This window comes from Microdochium trichocladiopsis (assembly GCF_020744255.1).
Source record: "Microdochium trichocladiopsis strain MPI-CAGE-CH-0230 chromosome Unknown B0I36scaffold_6, whole genome shotgun sequence".
In the NCBI taxonomy this organism is placed as follows: Eukaryota; Fungi; Ascomycota; class Sordariomycetes; order Xylariales; family Microdochiaceae; genus Microdochium; species Microdochium trichocladiopsis.
Window position 1 is genome coordinate 3,133,483 of NW_025763549.1, and position 27,079 is coordinate 3,160,561.

At 58.7% G+C, this 27,079-nt stretch overlaps 11 protein-coding genes across 11 annotated transcripts; 5 read left to right on the forward strand and 6 right to left on the reverse strand.

Moving 5' to 3' along the window:
- Positions 1–644: 644 nt before the first annotated feature.
- Positions 645–1,616, reverse strand: B0I36DRAFT_364295 (uncharacterized protein; the record flags this gene model as incomplete). The annotated part of the gene is made up of 2 exons (XM_046158936.1): positions 645–736; positions 836–1,616. The coding sequence occupies 2 exons, from the start codon at positions 1,614–1,616 to the stop codon at positions 645–647; spliced, it is 873 nt and encodes a 290-aa protein (XP_046012108.1).
- Positions 1,617–2,424: 808 nt separating this feature from the next.
- On the reverse strand, positions 2,425–4,486 carry B0I36DRAFT_375128 (alkaline-phosphatase-like protein; the record flags this gene model as incomplete). The annotated part of the gene is made up of 5 exons (XM_046160337.1): positions 2,425–2,899; positions 2,922–3,754; positions 3,824–3,981; positions 4,048–4,261; positions 4,466–4,486. The coding sequence occupies 5 exons, from the start codon at positions 4,484–4,486 to the stop codon at positions 2,425–2,427; spliced, it is 1,701 nt and encodes a 566-aa protein (XP_046012109.1).
- Positions 4,487–5,054: 568 nt separating this feature from the next.
- On the forward strand, positions 5,055–7,200 carry B0I36DRAFT_364297 (major facilitator superfamily domain-containing protein; the record flags this gene model as incomplete). The annotated part of the gene is made up of 7 exons (XM_046158937.1): positions 5,055–5,222; positions 5,288–5,343; positions 5,423–5,613; positions 5,680–5,897; positions 5,988–6,161; positions 6,218–6,581; positions 6,677–7,200. 7 exons carry the CDS (start codon positions 5,055–5,057, stop codon positions 7,198–7,200), a joined length of 1,695 nt encoding a protein of 564 aa, XP_046012110.1.
- A 1,325-nt stretch (positions 7,201–8,525) lies between these two features.
- B0I36DRAFT_245139 (major facilitator superfamily domain-containing protein) lies at positions 8,526–10,612 on the forward strand (the record flags this gene model as incomplete). The annotated part of the gene is made up of 7 exons (XM_046150129.1): positions 8,526–8,765; positions 8,868–8,941; positions 9,020–9,126; positions 9,235–9,429; positions 9,475–9,904; positions 9,994–10,339; positions 10,433–10,612. The coding sequence occupies 7 exons, from the start codon at positions 8,526–8,528 to the stop codon at positions 10,610–10,612; spliced, it is 1,572 nt and encodes a 523-aa protein (XP_046012111.1).
- Positions 10,613–11,937: 1,325 nt separating this feature from the next.
- B0I36DRAFT_364299 (uncharacterized protein) lies at positions 11,938–13,668 on the forward strand (the record flags this gene model as incomplete). The annotated part of the gene is made up of 4 exons (XM_046158938.1): positions 11,938–11,989; positions 12,117–12,391; positions 12,461–12,532; positions 12,592–13,668. The coding sequence occupies 4 exons, from the start codon at positions 11,938–11,940 to the stop codon at positions 13,666–13,668; spliced, it is 1,476 nt and encodes a 491-aa protein (XP_046012112.1).
- Positions 13,669–14,864: 1,196 nt separating this feature from the next.
- On the forward strand, positions 14,865–16,579 carry B0I36DRAFT_326398 (Lactonase, 7-bladed beta-propeller-domain-containing protein). Its single transcript, XM_046154340.1, has 4 exons — positions 14,865–15,307; positions 15,368–15,824; positions 15,903–16,249; positions 16,389–16,579. Exons 1-4 carry the CDS (start codon positions 14,949–14,951, stop codon positions 16,393–16,395), a joined length of 1,170 nt encoding a protein of 389 aa, XP_046012113.1. The 5' UTR covers positions 14,865–14,948; the 3' UTR covers positions 16,396–16,579.
- Positions 16,580–16,811: 232 nt separating this feature from the next.
- On the reverse strand, positions 16,812–18,098 carry B0I36DRAFT_135497 (uncharacterized protein). The gene has a single exon (XM_046148281.1). It carries the CDS (start codon positions 17,929–17,931, stop codon positions 16,858–16,860), a length of 1,074 nt encoding a protein of 357 aa, XP_046012114.1. The 5' UTR covers positions 17,932–18,098; the 3' UTR covers positions 16,812–16,857.
- B0I36DRAFT_245517 (uncharacterized protein) lies at positions 18,088–19,449 on the reverse strand (the record flags this gene model as incomplete). Its single annotated transcript, XM_046150162.1, has 3 exons — positions 18,088–18,408; positions 18,498–19,196; positions 19,309–19,449. 3 exons carry the CDS (start codon positions 19,447–19,449, stop codon positions 18,088–18,090), a joined length of 1,161 nt encoding a protein of 386 aa, XP_046012115.1.
- Positions 19,450–20,227: 778 nt separating this feature from the next.
- On the forward strand, positions 20,228–22,921 carry B0I36DRAFT_291593 (alpha-L-fucosidase 2; the record flags this gene model as incomplete). Its single annotated transcript, XM_046151744.1, has 5 exons — positions 20,228–21,322; positions 21,387–21,406; positions 21,462–21,502; positions 21,583–22,273; positions 22,393–22,921. The coding sequence occupies 5 exons, from the start codon at positions 20,228–20,230 to the stop codon at positions 22,919–22,921; spliced, it is 2,376 nt and encodes a 791-aa protein (XP_046012116.1).
- Positions 22,922–23,122: 201 nt separating this feature from the next.
- B0I36DRAFT_364303 (uncharacterized protein) lies at positions 23,123–24,629 on the reverse strand (the record flags this gene model as incomplete). The annotated part of the gene is made up of 4 exons (XM_046158939.1): positions 23,123–23,197; positions 23,260–23,955; positions 24,024–24,190; positions 24,260–24,629. The coding sequence occupies 4 exons, from the start codon at positions 24,627–24,629 to the stop codon at positions 23,123–23,125; spliced, it is 1,308 nt and encodes a 435-aa protein (XP_046012117.1).
- Positions 24,630–24,948: 319 nt separating this feature from the next.
- Positions 24,949–26,441, reverse strand: B0I36DRAFT_385182 (uncharacterized protein). Its single transcript, XM_046161051.1, has 2 exons — positions 26,056–26,441; positions 24,949–25,976 (listed from the first exon to the last, which is right to left on the reverse strand). The coding sequence occupies exons 1-2, from the start codon at positions 26,209–26,211 to the stop codon at positions 25,122–25,124; spliced, it is 1,011 nt and encodes a 336-aa protein (XP_046012118.1). The 5' UTR covers positions 26,212–26,441; the 3' UTR covers positions 24,949–25,121.
- Positions 26,442–27,079: the final 638 nt, after the last annotated feature.

A 27,079-nucleotide genomic window follows, 5' to 3' on the forward strand; every position in this document is an offset into this window, starting at 1 on the left:
AAATGGGGTTGATCGAACGAGACAACAGTTGCGAATGTCTCCGTGCAAAGTGCTTGGAAGTAACTGAGGCGATTGATCATCATCTTGGAAAACAGACACGCGATTTCTGACCTTATATATCTAAAGTCATGCTTGTAAGAGGGAACAAGCGGTCATGAGGTACCTAGGTACCCTCCTGAGATCACGGTGTCTTTCTGTCCCGAAAAGGAAACCTCAGCAACATGCATTAGCGTTGGTGGGCCCTGCGAAGAGGTCCCGCAAGTCCACATTGCCGTCGACAAGGGTGTTATGAAGGCAAAGGAGACGACGGAGAAGCAGGAGTGACAAGCATACGCAAGATACTCTATCTATTCAAAGGCAAACTGGGGGGTGAATTTGTAAGCGATATCATCAGTCTGTTGTGTCTCCTGCCTAATCAACGAGTGTCTCGCATTGACTTGCGGATCTCGTGCCAGATTCGGCTGCATGCAAGAAGAAATAATAGCCAAAACCCCTTCAGCATATATATTGCTACCATATCCGAAAGTTTCATAGGGCGGACACCCCTTTGTTCATCGTAAGGACACCGAAAGCCTTGCCGCGGCGAAAGGCCTCATCAACCCTGCTACCCAATCCCAAGTTGGACCGTCGCATGGCTGCCGCTCTCAGCCCATAACACCCGCCTCCACAAGGGCCTTCCGGAGTTCTCCAGTGTTCAGCATTCCGCGGGCAAGCACGCCGCCGTCGACGTCCCAGACTGTAGTGTCTTTATGTCAGCACGACCAGGAGGAATTCTATTGTTTGGGGAAACAACATGCCACGCGACCAGAACCATGGCAGCAGCGAGGACGCTTACCAGCACCGGTGACATATGATGCCTCCTTGGAAGCCAGGAACATCATGACGGACACAATTTCCTCCGCCTCGGCCGAGCGATGCACTGGCACCTGGTTGATCAACACATCCATCACGGTCTGCCCCAGCGCCACGAGCGGAGTATTGGTGTACCCGGGGGCGACCGCATTCACCCTGATGCCGTCCATCGCGTGGTCCACGGCCATGACCCGCGTGAGGCTCAGCAGCGCCGCCTTGGAAGACGAGTACGCCGCCGCGCCGCACTCGCCGCGCACTCCGGCCGTCGAGACCGTGTTGATGATGACGCCGCGGTCGTCGGTGCGCGGAGGCTCGGCCCTGGGCTTGGCCAGCATGTGCTGCAGGGCCGCGCGGCTCGTGTAGAAGGGCGCGTCGACGTGCAGCTTGTACATCATGTGCCAGGCCTCTGGCGGCATGTCGGCCACCGTGCCCATGGCAAGCGCGCCGGCGTTGTTGTGCAGGATGTCGACGGTGCCGAAGATGCTGATGACCTGGGCGATGACGCCTGTCGCTTGCTCGGAGTCGGTGAGGTCACATTGGTGGAACGCTGCATTGATCGTGCCAGAGGAAGTCCCGCAATCGCCCGTGTTCTTGTTGAGCTCGGCCACAAAGGCATTGCCGGTCTCGATGGGGCAGCTGTCGGCCACAAGGACCTTGGCTCCCTCAGCAACGTAGCGCGTGGCCATGGCGGCGCCAATGCCTGATGCTCCGCCAGTGATGACGGCGACCTTGCCGGCGAAGCGTCCAGGGATTGGAGTATACATTGTTCCGGATGAATTATTCTGTCAAAGTTGCAGGAAAAGGCCTTGTGCGAGTGTGATTTCTGATTGTGCGCCGATATTTCAAAAGCCAAAGGTCATCTTGCTGGGCGAGGCCTGATTTTTATATACCAACAGAAGCAGTCCGCCTGTCGGCTCGCGGCGTAGGACTCCATAATCCGACAACCGTAAGTATTTGGCTGCCTCGGACGCGTCCTGTACACCATTTACAGGCTACGCAATTCACTCAGAGTGATAGATAACCCGACTAAAGCGATCGCAGGTGTTTGGAACAATACTTTGCGGAGGCCAATCACCGGCGTCGCCCTTCTTACTCGAGATAGCCTATTCTCCTCATGCATACTGGAGGCCGCTGTCACAGACTACATATTCGCGACAGCGCTGTGAATAATCCGAGAAAAGCGATCCTGGGGTGGCCGACCACCACTGTGCGGGCGCCAATCACCAGTGTTGAGGCGTTCGCGTTCAAGATAAGGCGTATTTGTGCAGCTACGGCAAATCTACCGGTGTGCTCTCCGCCAATACAGGACTAACTAGAGCCGGGTCCGCCGGTGCATCGTGTCCATTTCCGGCAACATGCAGCCCGTGTCGCTCATCCCGGGGAGAGCGCAAAATATCTGGGGTAATTGGCATCTGAGCTCGTCATGTCAATTGTGAACGACGGGTTCACTCAAAGCTTCTTTTGATTCATCCCTGTCATAATCTCCGCTGCGTATACCCCGAGGCTGGAGTCCACGACCAGAAGTTCGGCAGGTAAATTCATGCCCTGCCCGTGATTAGAAAATCAAGATGCTCACGTCCACAGACTCCAGTCACTGTTCCAGAACGCCACGCCGTCCTTTTCAAACTGCGGACCCTCCGCGGCTAGCAGCTGGGCCGGCGCACACCACTCGAAGCGCACGCGCGGCTGTTGCTTCAGGTAAAAGGCGTCGAACTGGGGCGCGAGGGCCTCGTGGAGGGTGCCGACGTCGCCCTGCGGGTGCAGAGCGTGCCAGGGCTGCGTGCAGGTCCGGCCCTTGCACGACTTGGCCACCAGGAGCAGCGCGTCGAGGCGCGCCACGACCGAGTCGAGCGGGTGGCCGAGGAGGGTGGCTGGCCGGGACGCCGCCTCGTCGGGGTGGAGCAGGTTGGTCACCTGGTGAGGGTCGGCCTGGAGGTCGTAGAGCTCGTGCTCGTTGTTGCACCAGACGACGTAGTGCAGGTTGTAGCGCGGGCCGATGACGCGGATGGCCTTGGTACGTGTTGTTGCGCAGGAAGTAGGCCGGGCCCTGGCTGTCGTGTAGCGGGAACTTGCCCTCGGAGCCGGCCATGCCCCAGAACTCGACGGCGACGTGCTCGTGCCGGGTCTGGACGGCGGCCTCCTGTTGCTTCTGCGTCAGGGGCACCACGATGCCGTCAAAGTCGGCCCGCAGGGGGGCGCCGATTATCGAGAGGATGGTCGGCGCGAGGTCTGAGTGGGTCGTCACGGCCTCGGAGACAGCGCCCTTGGGAATGCCCGGGCCCCGGATGATCAGGGGGATGTTGATGTCCTCCTCGAAGCTGCACTCCTTGCCCGGCTGGAGGCGGTGCTGGCTGATGTGGAAGCCGTTGTCGGTCGTGAAGACGACATATGTGTGGTCCCGCACGCCGGCCGCCTCGAGGCGCGCAAAGACGTCGTCGATGAGCTCATCCACTGCCTGGAGTGCCCGCAGTCGGTTGCGGTAAAAGTCGTCGTTCCACGCAACGTTGTCATCGCTCAGACGCGGCTGCTGGCGCACCCAGTTGGCTCCAGACGCGCGCTCCGGGTTGAAGTTGGCCCGCCGGGGCACGATGGCGTCGGCAAAGAGGTGTGCGTGTCGCGCGGCGGGGACTGGGGTGGTCAGCTTAAACGACCAGTTGCGCGGAACGTCCGTAAAGTTAATTTTGGCGAAGCTGGCGTCGACATTGCTGTGCGGCGCGTTGGGGGCTACCGCGAGGAAGAACGGGCGCTCGTTCTCGGCCTCAAGTGCCGACTCGAGAAAGCCCTGCGTCTTGGCTGCGAGCACATCCGTGACGTACTCGCCCTCGTGGCTCACGGGGGCCTCCCTGTTGCGCTGGAACGTTGAATTGAGGTACATGTAGACATATGGGTCCAGGAGGAAGTCCTGCGATTGCACAATCGAGCTGTCAGACTACATGAGCTTGGCGACGAGGAAGGGGTGGCAAGTACTCACAGACTCGTTCCAGCCCTTGACAAATGGCTGGTCATAGTTGTTGACAGTGTGCGCATTGAACAGCTTGCCGGCATAGTAGGTGTTGTAGCCCTCCGACTGGAGCCAGATCGGCAGGTAGTTCTCGTTCAGGCCTTCCTCGACGAATTTGGGGTAACCACCTGTAGCAATTTCTCAAGGTCAGCAGATGAAGGACACTCCGAGTCGCTGGACCTCTCTCCTCTTACCGTAGGGGGCAGCGAGATCAGTCACATTCGTGTTGTGAGCCGCTTTGCCTGTCCAGAGAGTCACACGGGCTGGGCAGCAGATGGCCGTCGTGGTGAAGTGGCGTTTGTAGAATGTGCCTTGATCTCTCATGTGCTTCTTGAGCAGGGGCATATAGTCAAGCGAGTCCATGTGCAGGTCCTGGTCGTCGGTAAGGATGAAGACGACATTGGGCCGCTTTGTCGGGCCCGAGGGCCCCAGCGGCCTCTGCTGGGTGCTGCCAGACAGGATGTCCGAGATGATGCTGCCATCCGCCAAGGCCGCAAGGCTTGTGAGAAGAGGCGCAAGATACTTCATCATGGGCGAAGAAACAGAGCTGTTAGTTGCGGGAGGGTTCCTGGTGGCAGATCCGGGAGGCACACTTCAACCGATGAGTGCTACACAGGACAATGGTCGATTCATGTCGTTGCAATAGTCCTGAAAGAACGCAGCTTTATCCCTGGACTTTTGTTCCCGCTCCTCCCGACGCGACAGGGTTCACCCGGCGGATGCAGCCCTAGCGGAAGCCCCCAGCTCGGGATAGCTGAGCTGCGGGTACACCCTTGGCATCACCACATCATGCAGCACCATTGCGTGCTCGCACAAGACATCGCGGGCAGAAATAGTCTCCGCAACCCTGCAGGAATCGCCTCCGAGAAGGCCCTTCCGACATCGCCTTCGGCAAGTACACGGCAATTGATGCCGACACGCTTTACGAGGATTGTTACAGACGTCTTCCGGGCAGAGGGCTCGCTCTCCCTCAGCTCGAGAGACCTAGGGGCCGCCTATGCAGCATGATGCCCCACCAGAGGATTGGATACTGGCTTGATCATGTCATTCAAGATGGTGGCTTACAAGAATAGCCGCCTGTCAGCCCTCGTGGCTGAGGGTTGAGGAAACTCCAGAGACTCGATTCCCAGCCGCCAGTCCAGGCACCTCAGCGAATTTTGTCGAGCATATCCGGTCGAGCGCCCCCAGCTCACACCCTATCATGGCGACCGTTGTCGCTCTGGACGCCATTAGCAAGAATAAGCTTGAGGCAGCCGGCAAAGAAGGCGTTGTCGTTGAGATACTCCCGCTGGGCGTCTCGAGAAAGGCCAAAAGATTCTTGTGGGAGAAGTCCGACAAGACATACGACCCTGACGATACTGCCACTCTCGTACGTTGCTTGGACTATGTTCTCCCTACCAACTATACCTTCGCTCACAGATCTTGCCCGTAAAGCCGAGCGTCTTTGATGATCCACAGCTCGCGGGTCAGTACCAGCCTCCGGAGAACTGGTGTGTACCAAGCCCCAATTCGAAATCCCACACGTATCACAGTCAGGCTAATTCTGATGTTTCTTTCTTTTTTTGTCAGGGAGAATATCCACCGCTTCAACCCAGATGCACGATGGACGTGGCGCGAGGACGACAAGCTCATGAGAAAAGTTGACTTGCGCATCATGATCTGGTGCTGTGTCATGTTCATCGGCCTCGAGATTGACCGCGCCAATATTCAGCAGGCGATGAGCGACAACTTCCTCCAAGACTTGGGCATGATCAGCAATGGTATGTGCGAGCGAGCCCATCCGGGCACAGGTCAAGGCCCGTGCTGACCTTGAATCGTCGCGACAGATTTCAACTTGGGGCAAACCGTCTTCGCTTTATCGTTCCTCTGTGCAGAGCTGCCATCCCAGCTCGTCTCCAAGTGGGCTGGACCGGACCGTTGGATCCCCGCACAGCTCACTCTCTGGTCTCTGGTCGCGACATGCCAGTTCTGGTTGTCGGGGCGTAGTTCCTTCCTGGCCTGCCGTGCTTTGCTGGGGCTACTTCAGGGCGGCTTCATCCCGGATGTAAGTTCCTCGACAGAGCAATCTGGACGCTTTCACGTCACATTATCGACCTGGGCTGATTTGAGGCACTCCTATGTCTCGTCGATGCAGATTATTCTCTATTTATCGTACTTCTACAAGCACAGCGAGATGGCAATCCGGCTCAGCTTCTTCTGGCTCTCCATGACTCTTGCCGACATCGTGGTTGCTTTCCTCGCTGCTGGTATTCTACGGATGCGCGGTGTCCTGGGTTATGCCGGCTGGAGGTGGATGTTTCTGATTGAAGTAAGCAACCGAATGCCATGTAGCGACAAGATAATTACTTACCTGTCGTTCGTTAGGGCCTCCTCACACTCGTTATCGGGCTTCTCTCGTTTGGCATGATGCCGGCTGGCCCGACCGAGACCAAGGGGTGGCTCCGTGGAAAGAACGGCTGGTTCACGCCTCGTGAGGAGGAAATCATCGTGAACCGCGTTATCCGCGACGATCCTACCAAGTCGTCGATGCATAACCGGGAGCGCATCACCCTTTCCTTGCTATGGAAGAGCATTTGTGACTATCACCTCTGGCCGTTCTACCTCTTTGCCTTTTCAAACTTCCTTCCCATTGTGCCACCCAAGCAGTATCTCGTCCTCTCCCTGCGTACCCTTGGGTTTGACGTGCTGCACACCAACCTGCTCTCCATCCCCAATCAGGTCCTCGGAAGTAAGTGACGCATACTCGCCGCCCGTCGTACCCATGTCAAGGCTGGGCATCATCACCTTCTGCATCGTCTCGTTTCTAACCATCCATAGCAACAGTCATTACGATGCTCGGGATATCCTGGTTGGCCGAGCGCACCGGCAGGCCCGTCCTGGCGCTGCTCGTGCCACAATTCTGGGCGTTACCCTTCCTCATCTGGCTGCGCGTGGGCTACACGGCCGCCTCGAACCCGTGGGCAGTGTGGGCCGTCATGACGGTGCTCTGCTCGGCGCCGCTCACGCACCCCATCATCGTGTCGCTCGTCTCGCGCAACAGCAACGCCGTCCGCTCCCGCACCGTCTCGGCCGCCCTCTACAATATGTGCGTGCAGGCGGGAGCCATGATAGGCGTCAACGTCTACCGCACAGAGGACGCGCCCTTGTACCGCGTGGGAAACACTGCCCTGCTTGTCGTCATTGGCTACAACATTGTCATCTTTACCGGTGCCTGGTTCTTCTACCGCGCACAAAACCAGCGCCGGGACCGCGTCTGGACGGCCATGTCCGAGGATGAGAAGGCAGAGTATATCGTCAGGAATGCGGGCGCTGGTAACAAGCGGCTGGATTTCCGGTTCTCCCACTAGACGATTTGCCAGCCGGAGTGCTGCCTGGTGTTGCATTACTGGGAATCAACACGCTGGGCTGCCCTCAGTACACGGCACTGGTGAAACTATCTACAAATCTTCAACTATATCATGACGGCTGTCATAAGCTGGCGCGCTTATTGAGTAGACACGCAAGCTCTGTTACCTCAATAGCAATAGAAAATAAGAACAATATTTCTAGTCCAATCGCAACATACTTGGAGTCGTTGGAGGGAGCTGGTACCCGGCGCACTTTGCGCTGTGCTGGCGGCCGTCCCACCATTGGCAGACAACACGTATTTTCTCACGATGCACTTGCGATACGCACGAATCCCGCTGGCAGTATAGTGTCTTGTTCCTTTCTGACAACTGCCTGTAAGTTTTGTTCCTCCGCCAAGGGTGCTAGTGAACACCCAGCCAGCTGTCATGGTATCGCGCCAAAACCTCAGGTGAGCCTCCAAAGCACGCAATCGGGCCTTAGAGACATGTCCCCAGCGGCTCATGCAGGTCGGAGCCCAGCCTTTCTCCAAGAGCAAGTTAGGTGAGCCAATAACCATTGTGTTCATTGCATAGTGAATCCACGCTAGACACCATTCAGCTGGTGCCGTAGGTCCTGCATGTTCTTATCGCTGACATATCCCAGCACGAGCGTCTCTTCTCGCCGGGGTAGGGTTGAGTCTTGCGAAAGTGTGACCCGCAATGGCGCCATGCGGGCGGTGCGCAATCACGCCTGCGCTGAAACCCCTTTCGGCGCGGAGCCGAGCTGCTGTCAGGGTGGTTCCGGAGGTCGGCATGGCGTGACATCCCCGGCCGAAAGAAATGCCTGTGGGAGAAGACTCGAGCGGAATTCGAGCACCGGATCCTTGTCTTGTGGCCGAGCGTACGAGGAACCGTATGCCGTCTGTTCAGCTTGAGTAAAGTTAACCCCGTCGCGTTGTTTATTTGCTGTCTCCCGCGGTATCCGCCCTTTTCAGCTGGCAGAAACCAATTTGCTACCTGTACAGATTTGCTACTGACTAGCCGACGGGCGGCGGAAGACAGACGAGACGTCCATAGCTCCGCATAGAATTCGCCATCATGTCCTCAGATCCTCCACCGAAAGCATCATCTGCTCAGGGGATTCTCGGCCCCGCTACGGCATTGAGCCAGCCGCTGGGAGAGACGACGCCTTTGCTGCCAGCTGCTGCTTCTAGCACTACAGGTGTGTCCTTGATATGCCGTGATGCGGACGTTTCTTGTGCGCCACATTAATTGACACCTTTGCTAATATTCTCCCCAAAGGAGTCAGTCAGGTCGCGAATCATGTCGCGAATCATGATGGATCTATGGAAGAAGGCACGACGGGTGATCTCAATGCCGCCACGAACGCGAAACCGGGCCGTCATTCATCACTTGCTGTCGTCCGCGTCGTCCTGGTCCTGGTCCTCGGCGCATTTACTGCGAATGTCGACGGCTCGCTGGTCCTGGCTACGCACCCGGCTATTGCGTCCGAGTTCAATGCCCTATCCTCCTCGAGCTGGCTCTTCGTGGCGTACAACCTCGCAGGTGCGGCCACACAAGCCATGGTAAGCCGCCAGAAGGCACTCGAGAGCTGTCCCCGAAGGGGTTTCATCTGGGCGATGAGGTCCCGCAACAATCAGAAGTGGGCTAATCTTGCTGCTCAATAGTATGGAAAGCTAAGTGACATATACGGTCGGCGACTTCTGCTCGTCATAGCATATGCGTTATTCGCAGTCGGATGGTGAGGCACAGGGTATTCCTTAGCGCGGCTCGTTCTTCGCCCCTCACTTGGAAGGAGATACTGACATCGCCGACGCAGTGCCATTGTCGGCGCTGGACGATCCATGGGAGAAGTCATTGTTGGCCGGGTAGTCTCAGGCTGTGGAGGGTCAGCACTCAATGTGCTCGGAATCCTGCTGATCACTGGTCAGTTCCTAAGTTGCCCCCCTTTCCCACGTTGGAGAGACACCCAAAACACAAGAGGTCAAATGGCTTTTTGGCTAACGCCCGCGTCTGCGCGGGCACCTGTGATAGATCTTGTCCCCTTGCGCGAGGCAGCATCGTGGCAAGCTAGCATCAACCTCGCGGCCACCGCAGGCCGCAGCCTGGGCGGCCCCGTGGGCGGGTGGCTCGCCGACACCGTCGGGTGGCGCTGGTCTTTCATGGGCCAGGTGCCCGTTTTCTGCCTTGCCATCCTTCTGTGCCTGGCGTGGCTACCACGGCAGCAACGTGGGCCCGACAGCTCCGGCAACGTGACGACCAGGTCGGAGCCAGAGATCGACAGCAAGGAGAAACCCCGAGGCCTGGCGCGTGTCGACTTCCTTGGTGCTGGTCTCTTGGCCCTGTTCATTCTGGCCCTGCTTCTGCCATTCGAGCTCAGCAGTCTGCCTGGGGGGTGGTCCGGTCCGACTATCGCGGCCGTAATCGCTGCGCCGATCTTGCTCGGGGCTCTATTCGTCCTGGCAGAGAAGCGCTGGGCTGTGGAGCCCATCTTCCCCCTCGAGGTGCTTCACAATCGTGACGTCGTCCTGGCCTACCTGGTGACGCTTCTCCAGGCCATGGCGCAGCTGGGCCTCCTGTTCTCGGTGCCTCTATACTTCCAGGTCACCCAGAGGGTTTCCAACAAGGTTGCCGGGGCGTATCTGATCCCCGCCGTGGTGGGCAACGCAATCGGCGCTCTCGTGGCAGGCATCGTCATTAAAAGGTTCGTCTCTGACCATCGGCTGTCTTGTTATTTCAACGCGCACCTCTCAGTACTCCCAAGAACTGACCTTTCGCTTTGGAAAAACTCAGAACCGGCCGATACCGCCAAGTACTTATTCTTGCAACCGCCGTCTCGTCTGTGTCATACCTGCTGATGCTCCTCCGCTGGCACGGCCAAACCAACGTCTGGGAGTCCCTCTACATCTTCCCCGGCGGGCTGGGCACAGGCATGGTGCAGACGGCCACCTTTGTCGCCATCCAGGCCACGATCGACCCGGCCCACAAGGCGGCCGCCATGTCGGGCATCTTCCTCGTCGTTACTGTCGGGGTCATTATGGGCATGGCCGGCGTGAGCGCCGTCACGCTGCAGACAATGGCGGGCCGCCTTGCTGCATTGCTACGGCTTCGTGGTATTGACGAGGTCGCTGTGTCAAAGGTGAGCAAAGTGTCTCTACTGGAGACCAACTTTTCTGCTTTCCGGTTATTGATGTTGGTGCATTACTGATGGCTGACGGTTGTACCATTTTAGATCGTCGAAAGTGCCACCTCGAGCATCGAATATATCGACGACGCCCCACCAGATATCGCTGCGTTGGTTGTGGAGGCGTACGTCTACGGGCTGGCGGCTGGGCACGTAGTGTCTCTCTTCGGAGCTGCCCTGGCCGTGGTATGCTGTTTTATACTACGTGAACATGAGCTGAGGCGTTAAGGTTGTGCCCGATGTCTACGGCCTTGTTCGTTATCCTGGGGATGTTATGGAACTTGGTTTCACTCTTCAGGAGGGGCATGGTGGACATTTAGTGCAGCTAGCTGGAGGATTTATACGTATCATCTGAGAGGACTCCGCCTTCGGTCCGTGAGCGAAATGATAGGCTGTCTCTCAATTAATCTGATTCCGTAAACGCACCATTTGTGAAGTCGTGCTTTGATAGATGCCAGTGTGTCCTCAACGAGTTCGGAGCAACCATGGTGGGAGAGTCATGAAAGTAGCGTGGTTCGGCTTCTTGACCAGGGCGTTGCGCGTGCCACCGTTGACTATGGTCTCTGTATTCAAGAATTGCTAACTCTAGTACCCTGTAGTATGCCTGTCATGGTCATCGGTGCCGTGAAAGTTAAAGGTCGTGATCTAAAATTTGCTTGCTCGATGATGATGAGTCATCGTTATCAGGGCTATGTGGTGAAAACTTGCATTTCTCAATCGCATAAGGTGACGCGGAACGATGCTTTACCCATTTTTCCTTCTCTTCTTTTTTTCTATGAAATTTCGACAGACATCTTGGTCTTCCTTTAGTGTCTACCGAGGTAGGTTTAAGCTGGGGATTGGCAATCAGGGATATGACGATTCTTCCCCGAATACGATACAGACATGCCAGGTAGAGCGGATCGCATAAGAAGTAAAGAAAACCACCTCGACGCAGCTCAACCTGCGTCTCCGACCCTGCGCCATGTCGAGACTTGTCCTACGCTGCGGCACGGCAGACCTGGACATCCCCACCTTCACAGTCGGCCCAACCGATTAAGCTTAATTGAGAGCTGGCAACCTTAAGAGAGCAGCATGAGCCAGCTCCACCTCCGCCGCTTGCCCCTCGCCTCCCCACCAGCCACGTCGTGGGAGCATCAGCTGCCTTGTCTTCCAAGTCCTGCTTACCCGATCGGAACACAGCCGAGAAAGAGGGGCGCGTCACTAGGAGGGACAGCAAACAAGAACGACGCATAGACGCGACATTTTCTGCGCGTTCATCGTGCACGACGCCTTGGTGAGTGTGCCACGTCGAGCTGCACATCAGGGGCTGGTGGTGCGTGGCCCCACTGACGTCACGAACAACTCCCGCTGACCTTGTTTTGCCTGCTTCACAGTCACACATTCAGAGACTCCTTAAGAGGAGACGGCCAGGCTCCACGGTGGCTGCAGTCATACAGTCGACCTTCCAAGCTTCGAAACCCAAACATTCACTTTCACGTCGCCGACATATCTCGTTGTCGAGCCAGCATTGCCTGCCCACTCGTCTCGGCCACCGCACAGTACCGTCCACAATGGCCGCCATCATCGACCGGTTGTCCTCCGAGGGACCTGGCGAGTCTGCCGGTATGCCCTATCTCGCTTCATCCTTCGCAGACAGCAGCTAGCCAGGGAAGGCTCCCAGCAGCTGCGTGGCGACTCTCGTATCTCATTCGCAATGGTCACCTGCTTCTGACACTTCCATTCCACGCAGGCTTCCTGAACGACATTGTAGCACAGCTCTGGCCCAACATTGACGCTGCCGGTAGCAAGATGATCAAGGACATCGTGGACCCAATGTTCAAGACGATGCTTCCCGGCCCGCTGGCGACGCTGCACTTCACACACGTCGAGCTGGGCGACGTCCCGTTCAAGTTCTCCGACGTGCGGGTCACCAAGACGCCCCTCGACGGCATCAAGCTCGACCTCCAGGTCAACTGGGCTGGCAAGTGCGATATTGAGCTTGATGCAGACATGTTTCCCAAGGTGGTGAGTACAGCCATTACGCCGACAGTGTACGCAATACAACACAAGCTGACGGGTCCGCGAGCGTTACAGGGCGTCAAGAGCGTCGAGCTGCATGGCAGGCTCAGTGTCCTGCTCTGCCCCCTGACCAACGTGATTCCACTGGTAGGTCCCTCCCAATTTCCCCCCTTCTCTCACCTCGTCTCTGGCTGACACGGGACCAGATCGGCGCGGCCCAAGTGGCCTTTGTCAACCCGCCCGAGCTCAAGCTCGACTTCACTGGCGCCGCCAATATTGCCGACTTCTCCGTGCTCGACAACGCGGTGCGCAAGGTGATCCTTAGCGTCATCAACGGCATGTTCACCCTGCCGAACCGGTTCCTCGTCAAGATGGACTCCAACGCCGACTACTTCAAGACCTATCACTACCCGCTCGGCGTGGTGCGCGTCACCGTCGACAAAGCCTGGGGCTTCGCCGAGGAGGCCCAGTCCAAGGCCAAGAAGCTGCTCTCGAAGCTCACGCGCGCGAGCCCAGACTGCTACGCGACCGTGCAGGTCGGCGCGGAGGAGGAGTGGCGCACGACGACCAAGAACAACACGACGACCCCGGCCTGGGGCGAGACGCACGACTTTGTGGTGTCGGACTTTGACCAGCTCATCGTGGCCAACGTGCACGACCACGACGTCGGGTCGGACGACCACGTCGGCCTGGCCACCGTCTCGGTCAAGGACATCCTGCTGGCCGGCGGCAAGAAGGAGCTGGCCATGGTGTACCCCGGCGGCGAGGAGACGGGCGGCCGCATCGCACTGTCGGCAGAGTTCTTCGAGTTTGCCCCCGAGGACAGCAGCTTCTCTGCCTCGTCGCACAAGGGCGACGACAAGCTCTGCGGCGTGCTGAGCGTGCTCGTCGCGGGCGCGCTGGGGATCAAGGGCCCCCGCGAGGAGCTCAAGCCCAGCATCGTCGTGACCTGGGGCGACAAGCACCGGTTCCAGACCGCCGTCAAGGCGGACGCGCCCGGCACGGACATCAACAACCCCAGCTTCGACCAGCAGTTCCGCATCCCGCTGACCTCGGACCTCGTCGGTTCTTCGGCGGCGCCGCTGAGGATCGCGTGCCTGAACGGCGAGCAGGAGGTCGGCAGTGTAGAGATCCCCTTTGCGGATGTCCTCAAGGCGCCCGAGCAGGTACTGCAGGACCAGTTTGACCTGGGCAATGGGACAAAAGTCAGGGCTTGCTTCACCCTGCGTGGTGTCAAGGCGGCCAAGCTGAGCGATACCGCGCTGCCCACCAGAGAGAAGTGAGCTGCCGTTGTGGGAGACGGGTTGCCATTTGTAATGCACTTCTTTCCAATAGCTTTTGTTTGAATTTATCTCATGGTCCAGCGATAGTCGTAATGCAATTGTGTTCACTCTGTATGCACTGGCTCCCCTGTCCATCGTCATGATGTCTAATTCGCTACGTGAAGCTGAATGATAGTGGTTGGTTGAATGACATTAGGCTGAGAGTCACCTGCGTCATCGTACCGGGAATCATCCGCGGCGAATCCGTGTATGCCATCTTGGCCCAGCTGGGAAGTTCTTCCTCGCTTGTCAATTGGTTGCCTCAGGGGGTATATTGCCCGCTTGCACCGCAGCTGGCCACAGCAGCGAATTGAAGCTCTGCCTGAGGTCCTCGTACGGTTGCTTTACGTACTTGTCCACCCTCGGATCCGACCTCTTTCTTCAGCAGAGCCCTGCATGTTGTGGGGTGGCGTTCCGAGGCGGTGGACAGAGCCAACGGGGACGCCGGGGCGGCTGGCATGGCTATTGAGTCTGGCAGATTTGAACCGGCCCGCCGTGCCATTGATCGCAGCTGAGCATATTAAGTGCCCCTTCACACACAGAGTAAGCACCCCGCATTGGGACCTGCATTCCGCAACGTCGAGCCATCGTGGCTCATCCGAAGGCGCCGGGCGGGTGAGGGGAATGATCAGCAGGGGTGCTTGAGTCAAAAGGTGGAGGAAACAGCGCAGGGCTCTCGTCAGCAAAGGCGTGCTGATTGTGTGGCTGTCGCCATATGGGACGACAAGATGCAGGCAAGCCACAGGTAGCGTGGCCGGAATCTTGCTTGCCCCTGGCTAGAGGATCCTGGACCCCTGGAGCTGGCCGTCTCTCCATACGGGATCCCCCCTCGTTTCCCCAGGCCACCGTCCCACTGCCCGCACTGCCTGGGCCTGGGGTTTTCGGGAGCTGGCGCCGGCGGAGAAACAAAATGCCACCCTCCGCGTTCTGTTCCAGGGCCGGCCCTCCGGCGCGTCAGATGCGGACAATGCCCAGAAGCGGGCAGCACAGTCCTGCAGCGGGCCAGGCCAGGGTAGCACTGCGTGGGATTTCCCCATCATCAGGCGACAGGGGTTCCAGGGGTTCTCGGGCCCTTGGTCATTTCGAGAAGAAAAGTTTATATATAAACAAGACGATGCGACTCTGCGGTCATGGACTCCCACTTGGTCTTGGCTTCTGCAGCTCAGCTCAGTCTCTGCCCAGTCGTTCTCCTGATCCTCACCGTCTGCACCCTCCCGTAGTCACTGCTCGAATCCTCAAAGATGGCTCCTCCGATGCGATTCTTCTCGCTGCTGTTGGCGATCCCCGCCAGCGCGGATATTCTCTTTGCGACTTCCTACAACGACCACACGGTCACGTCGCTCAGGCTCGAGGGCTCCACTCTGTCTGTCGTGGGCAAGAACCTCGACTGTGGCTCGGAGCCCACCTGGCTGACGCTCGACAAGACAAAGTCGCGCCTCTACTGCCTCAACGAGGGCTGGGGCGGCAACGCCTCGCTGACCTCGTACCAGACACGGGCCGACGGCAAGCTCACCACTCTGGACATCCTGCCCGTGCTTAAGTCTCCCGTCAGCTCGACCCTCTGGGGTGCCAACAACGAACGATTGGCGGTTGCCCACTAGTGAGTCTCAAGCAATACTGGCAATCAGCTTCTCACGCGCAATGCTGACACCGACTCCAGCGACACCTCCACCTTCAGCAGCTACGACGTGTCCAATGCCAAGGATCTTCGTCTGACTAAGAGCGAGACGTACACTCTCGCCGCGCCCGGCCCCGTCCCGGACCGCCAGGAGGCTCCTCACTTGCACGACGCCATCCTCGACCCGACCCGCAAGTTCCTCGTCTCGCCCGACCTCGGCGCCGACCTCCTGCGCCTGTACCGCATCACCGGCAACTCGTGGACTGCCATCACCCCGGCCAAGGCCGTTCCCGGTTCCGGCCCTCGCCACGGCGGCTTCGCCGTCCACGGCCCCAACACGTACTTCTACACGGTCAACGAGCTGTCCAACACCATCACCGGCTACAAGGTCACCTACTCCGGCAGCTCAATCAGCTTTGCTCAGATTCTCAACTTCAGCACCCACGGCCCTGGCGGCAGCGTTCCGGCCGGCACCAGCTCTGCCGAGCTTGAAATCTCGGTGAGCCCACCTGTCCACTTTCTGCTAATGCTAGTCCCTCATTTTGCTAACCTCTGCTATTCTTTTGTGACCTTGTAGCCCGACCAGCGTTTCGTCCTCATCTCCTCGCGCAACGAGGCCTCGCTGACCATCCCGGCCTTTGACGGCTCCGCGACCACCATCCCCTCGGACCCCATCATCTCGTTCGCCATCAACCCGGCCAGCGGCCAGCTCACCCTCACCCAGATCGCCCCGGCCGGCGGCCTCAACCCGCGCGGCTTCTCGCTCAACAAGGCAGGCACCCTCGTCGCCAGCGCCCTGCAGAACGACAACCGCGTCGTCGTGTACAAGCGCGACGTCAAGACCGGCAAGCTCGGCGCCGTCGTGGCCAGCGCGACTGTCGGCGAGGGCGCGAACAACGGCCCCAACTATGTCCTGTTCAACGAGTAAGATAGTTTTGCTTGTCTCATTTCGCGACGGACTTGTAGGGCTTTTTTCGTATGTTTTCCCTTTTCAGAACCATGTGAGAGCGTGGGGACTATGGTCCGCAGTACTGAGCGGTTTGTGCTGACGATTTCACAACAGCTGCTAGATTATTGGTCTAGACCCCGGAGGCGCGACAGTTGAGTGTCCTACGGCTTGCTCGCCCAGTCGTTGAAAAGCTGATTACTTGAATGGTGGAAGTACAAGTAGTTCGAGAAGCGCACGTGTTACTTCTTGGTACATAGTTCTCAAAATATTGCAAAGAAACAATGAAAGCGACGTTACTGCTCAAACTCTGATGCACCTGTGAGGCGGAGCACTGCAGAACTGACTTGAGGTATTGCTCGACCCCGACCATTGGACCCTGTGATATAGCGGAGGCCGTCAATTGGTCACAGGATTCCGAGCTCAAGCAGACTGATAGGACCCTTTTGCCTCCTGATCAATTTATAGCCTGGCAGAAAGACATCGTTTATTAAACAGTGGCTCACCTCGAAACCGATGTCTGCCTAAGGGGTAAATAGCCATTGATACACACTAAACTTTCCCAGTCCTTAGCGAACCAACCCTTTCAACTATCAGCACTACCTGCCCTCACCTCCGCTCCAGCCCCTTTCTCCTCTTTGTGCTTCTTCATCAGCACCGTCAGCCTCCTTTCCTCCGGATCGACCGCGACATTATCCGCGCCAATCGGCCACTCGGACTTGATAGGCTGTCTCGCATCGAGCTCGACCTGGGCACGCCGGGCTGCTGCCAAATCAGGACCGCCGATGCAATTGCCTCCTTCTCCATCACCGTCATCGTCATCATCGTCGTCGGTCTGGACGCGCGCGTACCGCCAGACGTCGCGCAGCTCCTCGGCCCGCATCCGGCTCGTGAGCAGCTGGAACGTGGCCCGCGCGAGGTACTGGTTCTGGCCTTGCTCGTAGAGGCCCTTGGCCATGAGCACGACGCTGGAGCGCAGGCCCTCGAGGTGCTCCTTCTGTTTTCGCGGTTGGTCGGATGATGGTCTGACATGGTGCGGTTGTTCTTGTTGTCCCCGTTGTGCCCGTGAGGGTCTCTCGGTGCCCTGCTGCTCTCGTTCGATATCTCGGGCCTGCTGGCTGTCCTCGTTGATGGCAGGATAGTTCCTGTCGGTCGAAGTCGACGCCGAGGTCGCGGCTGCGTCGTCCGAGTCCAAGTCACCAACACCCTCATCCTCAGCAGCAGCAACAGCAGCAGCAGCAGCAGGGTCCTCCGCGACGCTCCGCGCAATGCCCTCCACCACCATGAACCCGCAGGACACGACGAGCGCCATGAGCAGCATGTCGGTGTGCGCGAACCCGTGGCGCAGGTAGTACAGCCGGGCGATGGTCTCCAGCGCGACCTTGGCCTTGGCTACTGTCTCGTGCGGTGGCTCCCCACCGTCGTCGTCGTCGTCGTCATTGTCGTCGGCGGCGGCCGGGGCTCCGGCATTCTCGCTTACTTCAGCTTCTTCTTCGTTGCCACCTTGATGTGCACTTTCGGCATTCTCTTGGGATGTGTTCGCTGTTGACGCAGGGCGTGGCTTCTCTTGTCGTGCCCGTGTTTGTCGTTGACTTTGTTGTTGCTGTGTTCGATCGAGGAATGGCGAGAACGTGCTCATGATGATGAGTTGCATATGCATGCTTTGGGTTGTCGTACAGGGCACAAAAGGTCAGTCAATCATTACCAGGGGCGATTTATCAAACACACAACACAAAATGGACTCTTGGCTTACTGCAATATACCGACAGACCCAAGCAAATACTCGGGTCCCGTGATGGGTGGGCGGGGAAGCCACTTACGCCTGCCACGAGTACAGCGCCCAGGCCACAAAGCCGGCCGCGTTGTGCATCCGCGGCGTCGTGTCGGGCCCGGGACACCCGTTGAAGAGGTTCATGGCGTGGCCCATCTGCACGGCGCGGAACGTGTACGTCCAGCCGAGCATGTCGAGCCCGCAGAGGCAGTAGTACGCGTGGATGATGACAGCGGCCTGGATGGCCGGGATGCTGGCCTTGTCGGACTCGAGGTCCCACAGCCGCCGCGTCTCGGCAAAGAACCGGTACCCCAGCGTCGCCGGGTCCCAGTACTTGACGCGGTCGGGGAAGGGCCGGAAGCTGCTCTGTAATGATGGCAAGGGAAGGTGTGGAAATGGTCAGTATTCGTTCCGTACGCAAGCCGGCGGCACTATAATGGGGGTGGACCGCTTACGCAGGCAAAGGTCAGCACGGCATTGACAAGCAAAGGCGAGCACAGCTCGTCCCGCATGTTGGCCATGTCGTCGAGGAAGTAGTCGATCTGAATGACGGTGTACGAGTGGTACTCCTGTAGCAGGTACGCCTCGAGAATCGCCCGCATGAGCTTGTCGTCGGCGGAGACGGTCGTCCATCTCGACGGGCAGACCCGGTCGAGCAGCGGGTGCACAACCCTGGCGGCGTGGAACGGCTTGAGGTACGGCGTCTGCGTCAGCACATCGAGAGACGCGAGTGCCGATGACGATGGCGGGTCGCGTGGCCGTGTGCTGGGCGCCCACTCGTACACGAGCGAGTCCAGATAGTGGTTGTCAGGGGTCAGCAGGTGGATGGGCATGGTGGTCTTCAGCGGGAACTCGTAGCGGTAGTTGGTCTCGGGGGTCAGGGCCAGCTGGAGCAGGAGGTCGCCCTGCTCGATCTGGCGCGCGAGAAAGCGCACGTCGTCGCTCTGGCGCAGGCGACGCAGGAGGGCCGTGGCCTCGGCCTCGGGGCGGTCCCGGAGCGCGGCAAAGACGCGGACATAGGGGTCCTCGAGAGACTGCAGCTCGCCATACTTGCGCTTGAGCGCCTGGGAGCGCGTCTCGCCCTCGAGGGTCGGGTAGCGGCATGCCAGGCCGCGTTTCGTGCAGTACTTGCATGCGGGCCGGGCGCCGTCACACTGGCGAGGTTGTCAGGTCAGTCAACCAGGCATTGTCGGCGGTGATGGCCACGGCCAAGCGAGAGTCCGGCTATCCAGGGGTTGGCAGGGCAGATCCAGATCCGAAACTAACCTTGACCTTGCGGCGCCGACAGTGGTCGCAGGCCCCGCCGGGCTTGCGGCCAGGCGGCAGTCCGGGCACTGGCCATTGTCCGGGCTGCGCAGGGAGCAGCGGGCGTAGCTGTTTTTGAGGCGGCGGCGTGGCTGGGTCCATCCGTGGAATGTGAAGAGGAAAAGAGAGTCCTGGACGGCAAGCAGTAGCGGCCTGGCAGGTTCTCGAGACGGCGCTGTCGGGGGTCGGGCCCGACTCATCAACGTGAGGTCATCATAACGTCTTTTTGTGCGAATGGCAGACGCGACGCGGAGTTTGCGCCGGGCGCTCAGAGCCAATCACATTGGGGCTGGAATGCCATGTCGCCTGCCAGGCACGCGGTCCGTGACCAACACACGTTGCTTTGTACTGAGACAAGGGCCCAGTCAGAACCTTCATCACTGGAAACTGGAGCTGCAGGGGTGGGCTCAACGGCAAAGCACGACAGGGTTCTTTCTGATCGCCAGGTCGGTGATCGTCGTGCTGCGGGAAGCAGAGAGTGAGGGGCCCCGCGATGCCGGCTAAATACAACATTCTTGGATTCCATTCTTTCTCTTCCCCGCACTAACGCCTAAAAAAGGGCATGGCACGGCCACATGGACTAGTGCAGATCAATGCCGGCTGTACTCGAACGGCATTCCGTCCACAGGGGTTCATTCGCTAGTGACCGGGCATCGAGCGATCGACAATAAAATCGGGCATGCCCAATTCGTGCGGAGAAATTGGCACGAGCACGGGGTATTTTCGCCCGTAGCCGTGTATGTAAAGCTGTCACCTACCCTTTGAGGTGATTTCCCTTTGTCCCCTGGAAACTCAAGAGAGCCCTTGATACTGGCAGGAAACTGATGTGACCATGAAGCTCTCACACTCGCTGATACCTCTCTCGACAATGGCCATGGCCATGTCCCCTGGCCAGAATGACGACGACTTCTCTCCTCCCAGATCCTCTGCCCACCCCCTGCGACTATGGTACACCTCCCGGGGCACTCTATGGAACGACTCGATGCCCATTGGCAACGGACGCCTAGGCGGGATGATCCGCGGCGTGCCGACCCAGGAAATCATCTCCACAAACGAGGACTCATTCTGGTCCGGCACCGCCATGGACCGGCTCAACCCGGACGCCGCGTCCACCCTCAAGACGGTCCAGCAGCTTCTCGTCCAGGGGGAGGCCCCGAAGGCAGAGCTCGAGGCCGCCCTGGGTCTCAGCGGGACCCCGACCAGCATGCGCATCTACCAGCCTGGCGGAGACCTGTGGATCAAGTACGACGGGGTCAACACGTCCGACATTGGCGGGTACGAGCGCTGGCTGGACCTTAGCGACGGCACCGCGGGGGTATACTTTGAGGCCGGGGGTGTGGCGTACAAGCGCGAGTACATTGCCAGCGTGCCCGCGAGTGTTCTTGCGGTCCGGCTGACGGCGTCGGAGCCCGGCAAGCTGAGCGTCAGGGTCAAGTTCGAGAGGCCCTCGGACGGACAGAATCGGTTCGTTGACAAGTCGTATGCCGAGGACGGGCACAGCATTTTTTCTCTGTACAGCTCTGGCGACATCCGCGCGGTCACGGGTGCTAGGGTCAGATACCTCGGCGGGACGAGCCGGCAGATTGGGGACAACGTGCAGGTCATGGGTGCGGATGAAGTCTGGGTGTATTCGGACACAGAGACAACTGTGCGCTGTCAGGATCCCCTGGGCGAGGCCAAGACCAAGCTGGCTGCGGCAGCGGCGAGGACGTATCAGGAGATCCGGGACGAGCACGTCAAGGACTACCAAGAGCTCTTCGGTAGGACGGAGTTCTCGCTGGGCGAGTCGACTGACGAGCAGAGGTCCATGCCGACGGACAAGCGGAGGCAGACACTCGGCCAGGGGGCGTTTGATCCAGAGTTCGTGTCGCTTTATTTCCAGTTTGGGAGATATCTCCTCATCTCGTCGTCGCGGCCGGGCACTTTTCCCGCGAACCTCCAAGGTATCTGGAACAACGAGCTGAGTCCAGGATGGGTATGTCTCTTCCACAAAAAGTGTTCGCGAGGCGTTTGACTGACCGAAACTGACATGATACCAGGGCTCAAAATTCACTATCAAGTAGGCGATGTTGGCAGCAGAGTCTCAAATTAGTAGCTTACTAACCAGCTTTCAGTATCAACCTCGAGATGAACTATTGGCCTTCCCAAGTCACAGGTAGGTCAACCTCTTCCCTGCACGCCTTTCGCTCGACCCCGCTGTAGACACGTCACGACTCACATCGCCTCCCCCTACAGACCTCCAAGAACTCAACCAGCCCCTCTTCGACCTGATCGAGAAGATCTACACCTCCGGCAAGCGCACCGCGACCGAGATGTACTCGGCCCGCGGCTGGCTGGCCCACCACAACACCGACATCTGGGGCGACACTGCACCACAGGACATCTGGGCGCCGGGCGCGTACTGGCCGCTCGGCGGCGTCTGGCTGGTCAGCCACATCTACGAGCACTACCTGTACACGCGGGACGCAGCGTTCCTGGAAAAGTACTACTACCTGTTCTACGAGGCGGCCGAGTTCTTCGAGGACTTCCTGACGGACTACAAAGGGTGGAAGGTCACGAATCCGAGCACCTCCCCGGAGAACTCGTACAAGAACGGCTCGATCACGGGGAGCATGACGGTCGGCTCGACGATGGACAACACCCTCCTGCGGGAGCTGTTTGACAATCTCTTCGCTGCAACGGCCGTACTGGGCAAGCCGGAGACGCAGCTGATACGCAACGTCAAGACCCTGAGGGACAAGCTGCCGCCGCTGGCGGTCTCGTCCCGCACGGGCAGGCTGATGGAGTGGATCGAGGACTTCAACGAGACGGAGCCGGGGCATCGGCACATGTCGCATCTCTACGGCCTGTTCCCGGGGAGCGAGATCAAGAGGGGGGACAAGAAGACCTGGGATGCGGCGGTGGCAGCCCTGGCGTGGAGGGTCTCGTAAGTCGCTTTTTGCTCTTTTCCCCCCAAGCCCCTGCACATTCATGGACAAGCCATTGTCATAACGGAAAAATCACCACTCCGAGATTGCTTACTTACCCTTCCTCACCCATTCACAGGAATGACGCCGGCGACATGGGCTGGTCCCGCGCTTGGACCACGGCGCTGCACGCCCGTGTGCTCGACGGCAAGAGCGTGCAGGCCGACATTGCCGCGCTGCTCGTCAATCTCACGCACAACAGCCTCCTGGACGCGGGCCCACCCGCGGCGTTCCAGATCGACGGCAACTTTGGCGGGACGGCCGCCATTGCGGAGTCCCTCCTGCAGAGCCACGAGTATGATGATCAAGATGGTGGTGATGGGCAGCGGGTGTTGATCCGCGTGTTGCCGGCGCTAATGCCGAGTAGTGTCAAGGGGCGGTTTGGCGGACTTGTGGCGAGGGGAGGATTTGTTGTGAGTGCGGAGTGGGATGGGGGAAAGGTTACGAAGGTGGTGATTCAGTCGAGGATTGGTGGGAAGGTGAGTGTGACTGCGGCGGACACTGGTGTGAAACTGGCTTCAGAAGGAAGAGACAGCGAGGCTGGAGAGGTGTTGGTTCTCGATACGGTGGCTGGTGGCGCATACACTCTTGTGGGAGTGTCCAAATAGGGCCAAGGAGAGCGGGAATCAAAAGGAGCTGCCACCCATTTTCATCCATTGACGTAGTTCTAGTGGGAGACAGTCTCTCGCTTCCATTGCGGACACACCCGATATCTACATTTCCAAAAGAGTGACGTTGAAACCAAAATAGCCGTACTACCGGACTGCAAGTTATCGCAAAACCAGACTATTGTGTCCCTCCACATCAGTCTACCTCCACTTGTTATCCCAACCAGCCTGCTCGACCACGAACGCGATGGCCAGCTCCGAGAACCGCGCCATGTGCTGAGCTTGTCAGCATACCGGACTCCCTCCACACAGAACAAAACATTCGCAGGATCACTTACATCAATCGAGTACACGCCCGTCGTGTCATTCACATACATTGTATCCTTGCTCGTGTGCACGTACGGGTCGAACTCGCCAAAGCCCCCGTTCCCACCAGCAAGCGGGTTGCCCTCGGTGGCAAAAGTCGCCGGGTACTTGAGCTGCGTCCACGACATGTAGTCGGACCCTGCGCCCTCGCTGAGGCCGTACACGTGCGCGGGGATGTCGACGTACTCGGTGCTCAGCTTGACCGCCCACTCGGTCAGCCTCTCGTCCGACTGGGTCTTGACGAACCCGATCGACTCGGTGGCGTTGGCGGCGATGAAGGCCGTCATGTCGAACTCCATCATGGCGCCCACGCGCGCGTTCTGGTCCTTCTTGAACCGCGCGATCGCCTGGCTGCCCAGCAGGCCGCCCTCCTCGGCCGCGTACCAGTGGAACTCGACGGGCCCGTTGGCGGGCTGGTACCCGCTCGACGCGAGCACGCGGAAGGCCTCGAGGATGCTGACGGTGCCGGAGCCGTCGTCGTCGGCGCCGGGGGCGGCCAGCAGCGGGAACAGGTAGTTTGCCGAGTCCTGGTGGGCGCCGAGGATGGTCAAGGGCAGGGACGAGTTGCGGACCTTGGGCTCGAAGCGGGCGATGATGGAGGACTGGGGGAACGGGTGGGTGAAGTATTCGAGCGAGATGTGGGTGCCAAAGGGAGCAGCTTGGATGATCTGGAGAGGCGGTCAACTCAAAGTGAATGGGCGAGTTTGGAGGCTTGCAGTGAAAGTCTGGGACGCACCTCGGCAATCTCGTCGTGCAGCCAGCGGGCACTCTTGGCACCGATGACGCCGCCGTAGTAGCGGTTGTAATAGCTGGAGAAGTGCTCGATCGCCGTCCTCATCCTGTCTGTTGAGACGAGACTGAGGAGCGGCTTGATCAGGCGCTGGTGCGTGAAGTCGGGCAGGTCTGGAGCAGCAGGTCAGACGACGATTGATTTCTCACGAGGAATTGAAGTTGAACAAAGACTGTACTTACGAGGGTCCCCAGCAAATAATGACTCGACATCGTTGTAGTAATCCTCGTACCCGGTGATGTCGATGAATTTGCGCCTCTGCCGACGGAGGCGCATCTTGTCGCCCTCGGTCAGCCACTTGGCCTCCTTGTCTCCCAGGAGATGGAGCAGACGCGGCTCATTGACGTGAGCCGCGAGCGCTGGGTCGAGAAAGAGCAGTGCATCAACAGGATCGGCATGCTTCTCGAGGGCGGCCTCGATCATGTCGTGGGTGATCGCGCCCTCATGCACGTGAGCGTGGTCAGAGCTGGACGCAATGACATTTTGAGCCGGCTGGTGGGAAAGTCCGCCCTGGGCAAGGCCCAGCAGCAAGAAAGGGATCTGAGTGCGCATCTCGGGTTCAGCTGATCTTCGTCGTTGCACCAAATATAAAAATGCTGTGTGACTATGCTGGTGAGAATGGCCGCCAATGGACATGCTTATGTACTTATCATAGACAGGCAGGCGGGCGTCAACATGGCAACCAGCGCCACAATCGTGCTTGTGGCTGGTTATTGCGCGCGCGGAGTCGGCGCTCGGCGCTCGGATAAGCACAGAGTGTGTGGCTTGCCCATGTCTTGACCCCTGACTTGACCCCGGCTCAATCGACTGGTAGGAAGTGGGGATCGGACCATCGCTGTCCACGGAGCTGTGATGGGTACGAAGATGCGCTCTCGAAAGATAAAACGTGCGATTACGAATGGAAACACATGGCCTTGATTAGCAAAATAATTCATTCAGTTTGTTTTCATCCGTCTAGACCCTGTCATCCCGTTTTCCCATGCCCATGATATAACCACGCTAAATCGAGACTTTTGTTCCGTTTATCATTCCCCATCCCTGTCTTTACGACATCTCAACATCGTCATCGTCCTCGCTGTCGTCCTCGTCGAGGTCAAGGCCGTCGAGCTCGTCGTCGGTGTCGAGCGTCTCGGACATGAAGTAGTCAATGGCACCGGGGTAGATGTCCTCGGCAATGGTGACGGCGACCTCGTGGCCGGCCGGGAAGGTCTCGGCCTCGGCCTCGGCGGGCAGGTCCTCGTCGTCGTCATCCTCGTCCTCGTCCTTGTCCTCGGCGACGGGCTTGCCGGCGAGGGCGGCCTGGCGCTTGGCGTCGAGCTCGGCCTTGGCCTCCTTGCTCTCGGCGGCGCTGGTCCAGCGGCCGCGGTACGAGAAGAAGTTGAAGAAGCTGATGGCGCCCTCGACCTTGTTCTCGAGCGTGTCGACGACCGTCTTGTACTCGGGCATCTTCTTGGCCTCGGCGTCCCGGGCCTTGCGGGCGTCGCCGGCGACCACGCCGTCCAGGTTCTGGCTGGCCATCTTGCGCTGCGCCTGCCAGAAGGCGTACGCCGCGTCCGTCAGGCCCTCGGTGACATCCTTGCCGGCCTTCCAGTTGATCTTGATCGGGTCAGACACCAGGCCGGCCTCGCCGTCCTTCGAGTACCGGTAGTAGAGAGTCTTCTCGAGCACGCTGTCGGTGAACCAAGGGTTCTCGCTGAACTGGAAGCGCAGCGTCACAGACCGGGGCTCGCCGTAGCCGCCGAGGCCGGTGTCGCCAATCTTGGCAGTGGCGGGGATCTCGGGGCGGACAACCTCGATCCCGGTCAGGGCATGCTCAAAGATCTCGCGGTCGTTGGGGGTGATGGCAGCCTCGAGGTCGACCTGTGCGTTATTAAAAACAACACTCCAGAAGTGCTTGATCTGATTTTTCGATCTCTATTAGCTCCTGACACGCTCCAGTGGTGTCGTGGTGGGCTGCTGAAGCCGGAAAATAACGTACCTTGGAGATGGTCTGGTGGCGCTGCGCAAAGATGTCCTTGGTCATCAGGTACTGCTTGGCAATGATCTCGGTGTCGACATCGGACAGCGCAGCCTCGAGAAGCTCGAGCTCCTTGATGGTCTGGGGGTCGATCTCGATTCCCTGGTCGACAGACATGGTTGTGGTTGTGGTGGTGTGTGTGTGCGTGGTGGGAAAGGAAGGTAATTTTCGGGGGGTATCTTGCGAAGAAGGACGACAGGAAGGAGACGTAAAAAATGAAAGATATGCAGATGAGATGAAGAGATGGGAGCAAGCAAGCTGGCGGGAGCTGGCACAAAACTTATAAAGAGGTCGAGGAGGGGCAGCTCTCTCCAATGTAAACAAAAAAGAGAGCGAACAAGAACCCCTCCTCCCAGCGCTTTTTTTTTCTTCCAGCTTCTGATCGCCCAAGCGGCAAATAAAAAAAAGCTGGACCCTGACTTCATGCATGCCCCACCAAGTGCTGTCAGGTTGTCACTGTGCCAGGAACCCATGATTGGGCTCCAGCAGCCTTTCCGGGCCCTAATCCCTGCAATATGGGCCCTGCTCAAGCTACTAGTGGAGTGCTAGAAAACGACCGCCGCGTTCTTTTGCCCCTCTTTGCCCCTCATCTGCCAGCAGGGCGATGGGGACAATGCCATTTTCTTCCAGATCGGGCCCCCGTCTTTTGTTCTCTTATCGATTGTTTCCAGGTCATTTTTCTGTCACCACCCAGACTTGCAGCGGGGCTCTCTGTGGGGAGACTACCGGGGCGTGCTGGCAAGTTACCTAATGACGAGAAATTCTAGAGGGTCTCAGGGTCTGTTGCTTCGTGAACGCCGTTACGGCTGCGTGCAAAAATATTCACCTGGGTCCCTGTGAGGTGTGAGGAGTGGTGGGGACCGTGTGGTAGAGCCGAGCCCGACCTGGTGGATCAGTAAAGTTTCTCGCTGTTGCCAGGTCGACTTAGAGGGCCGCGTTCCTGTCGCCGTGCTGAGGCGGTGAGGAATCTCTATCTCTGTGGAGG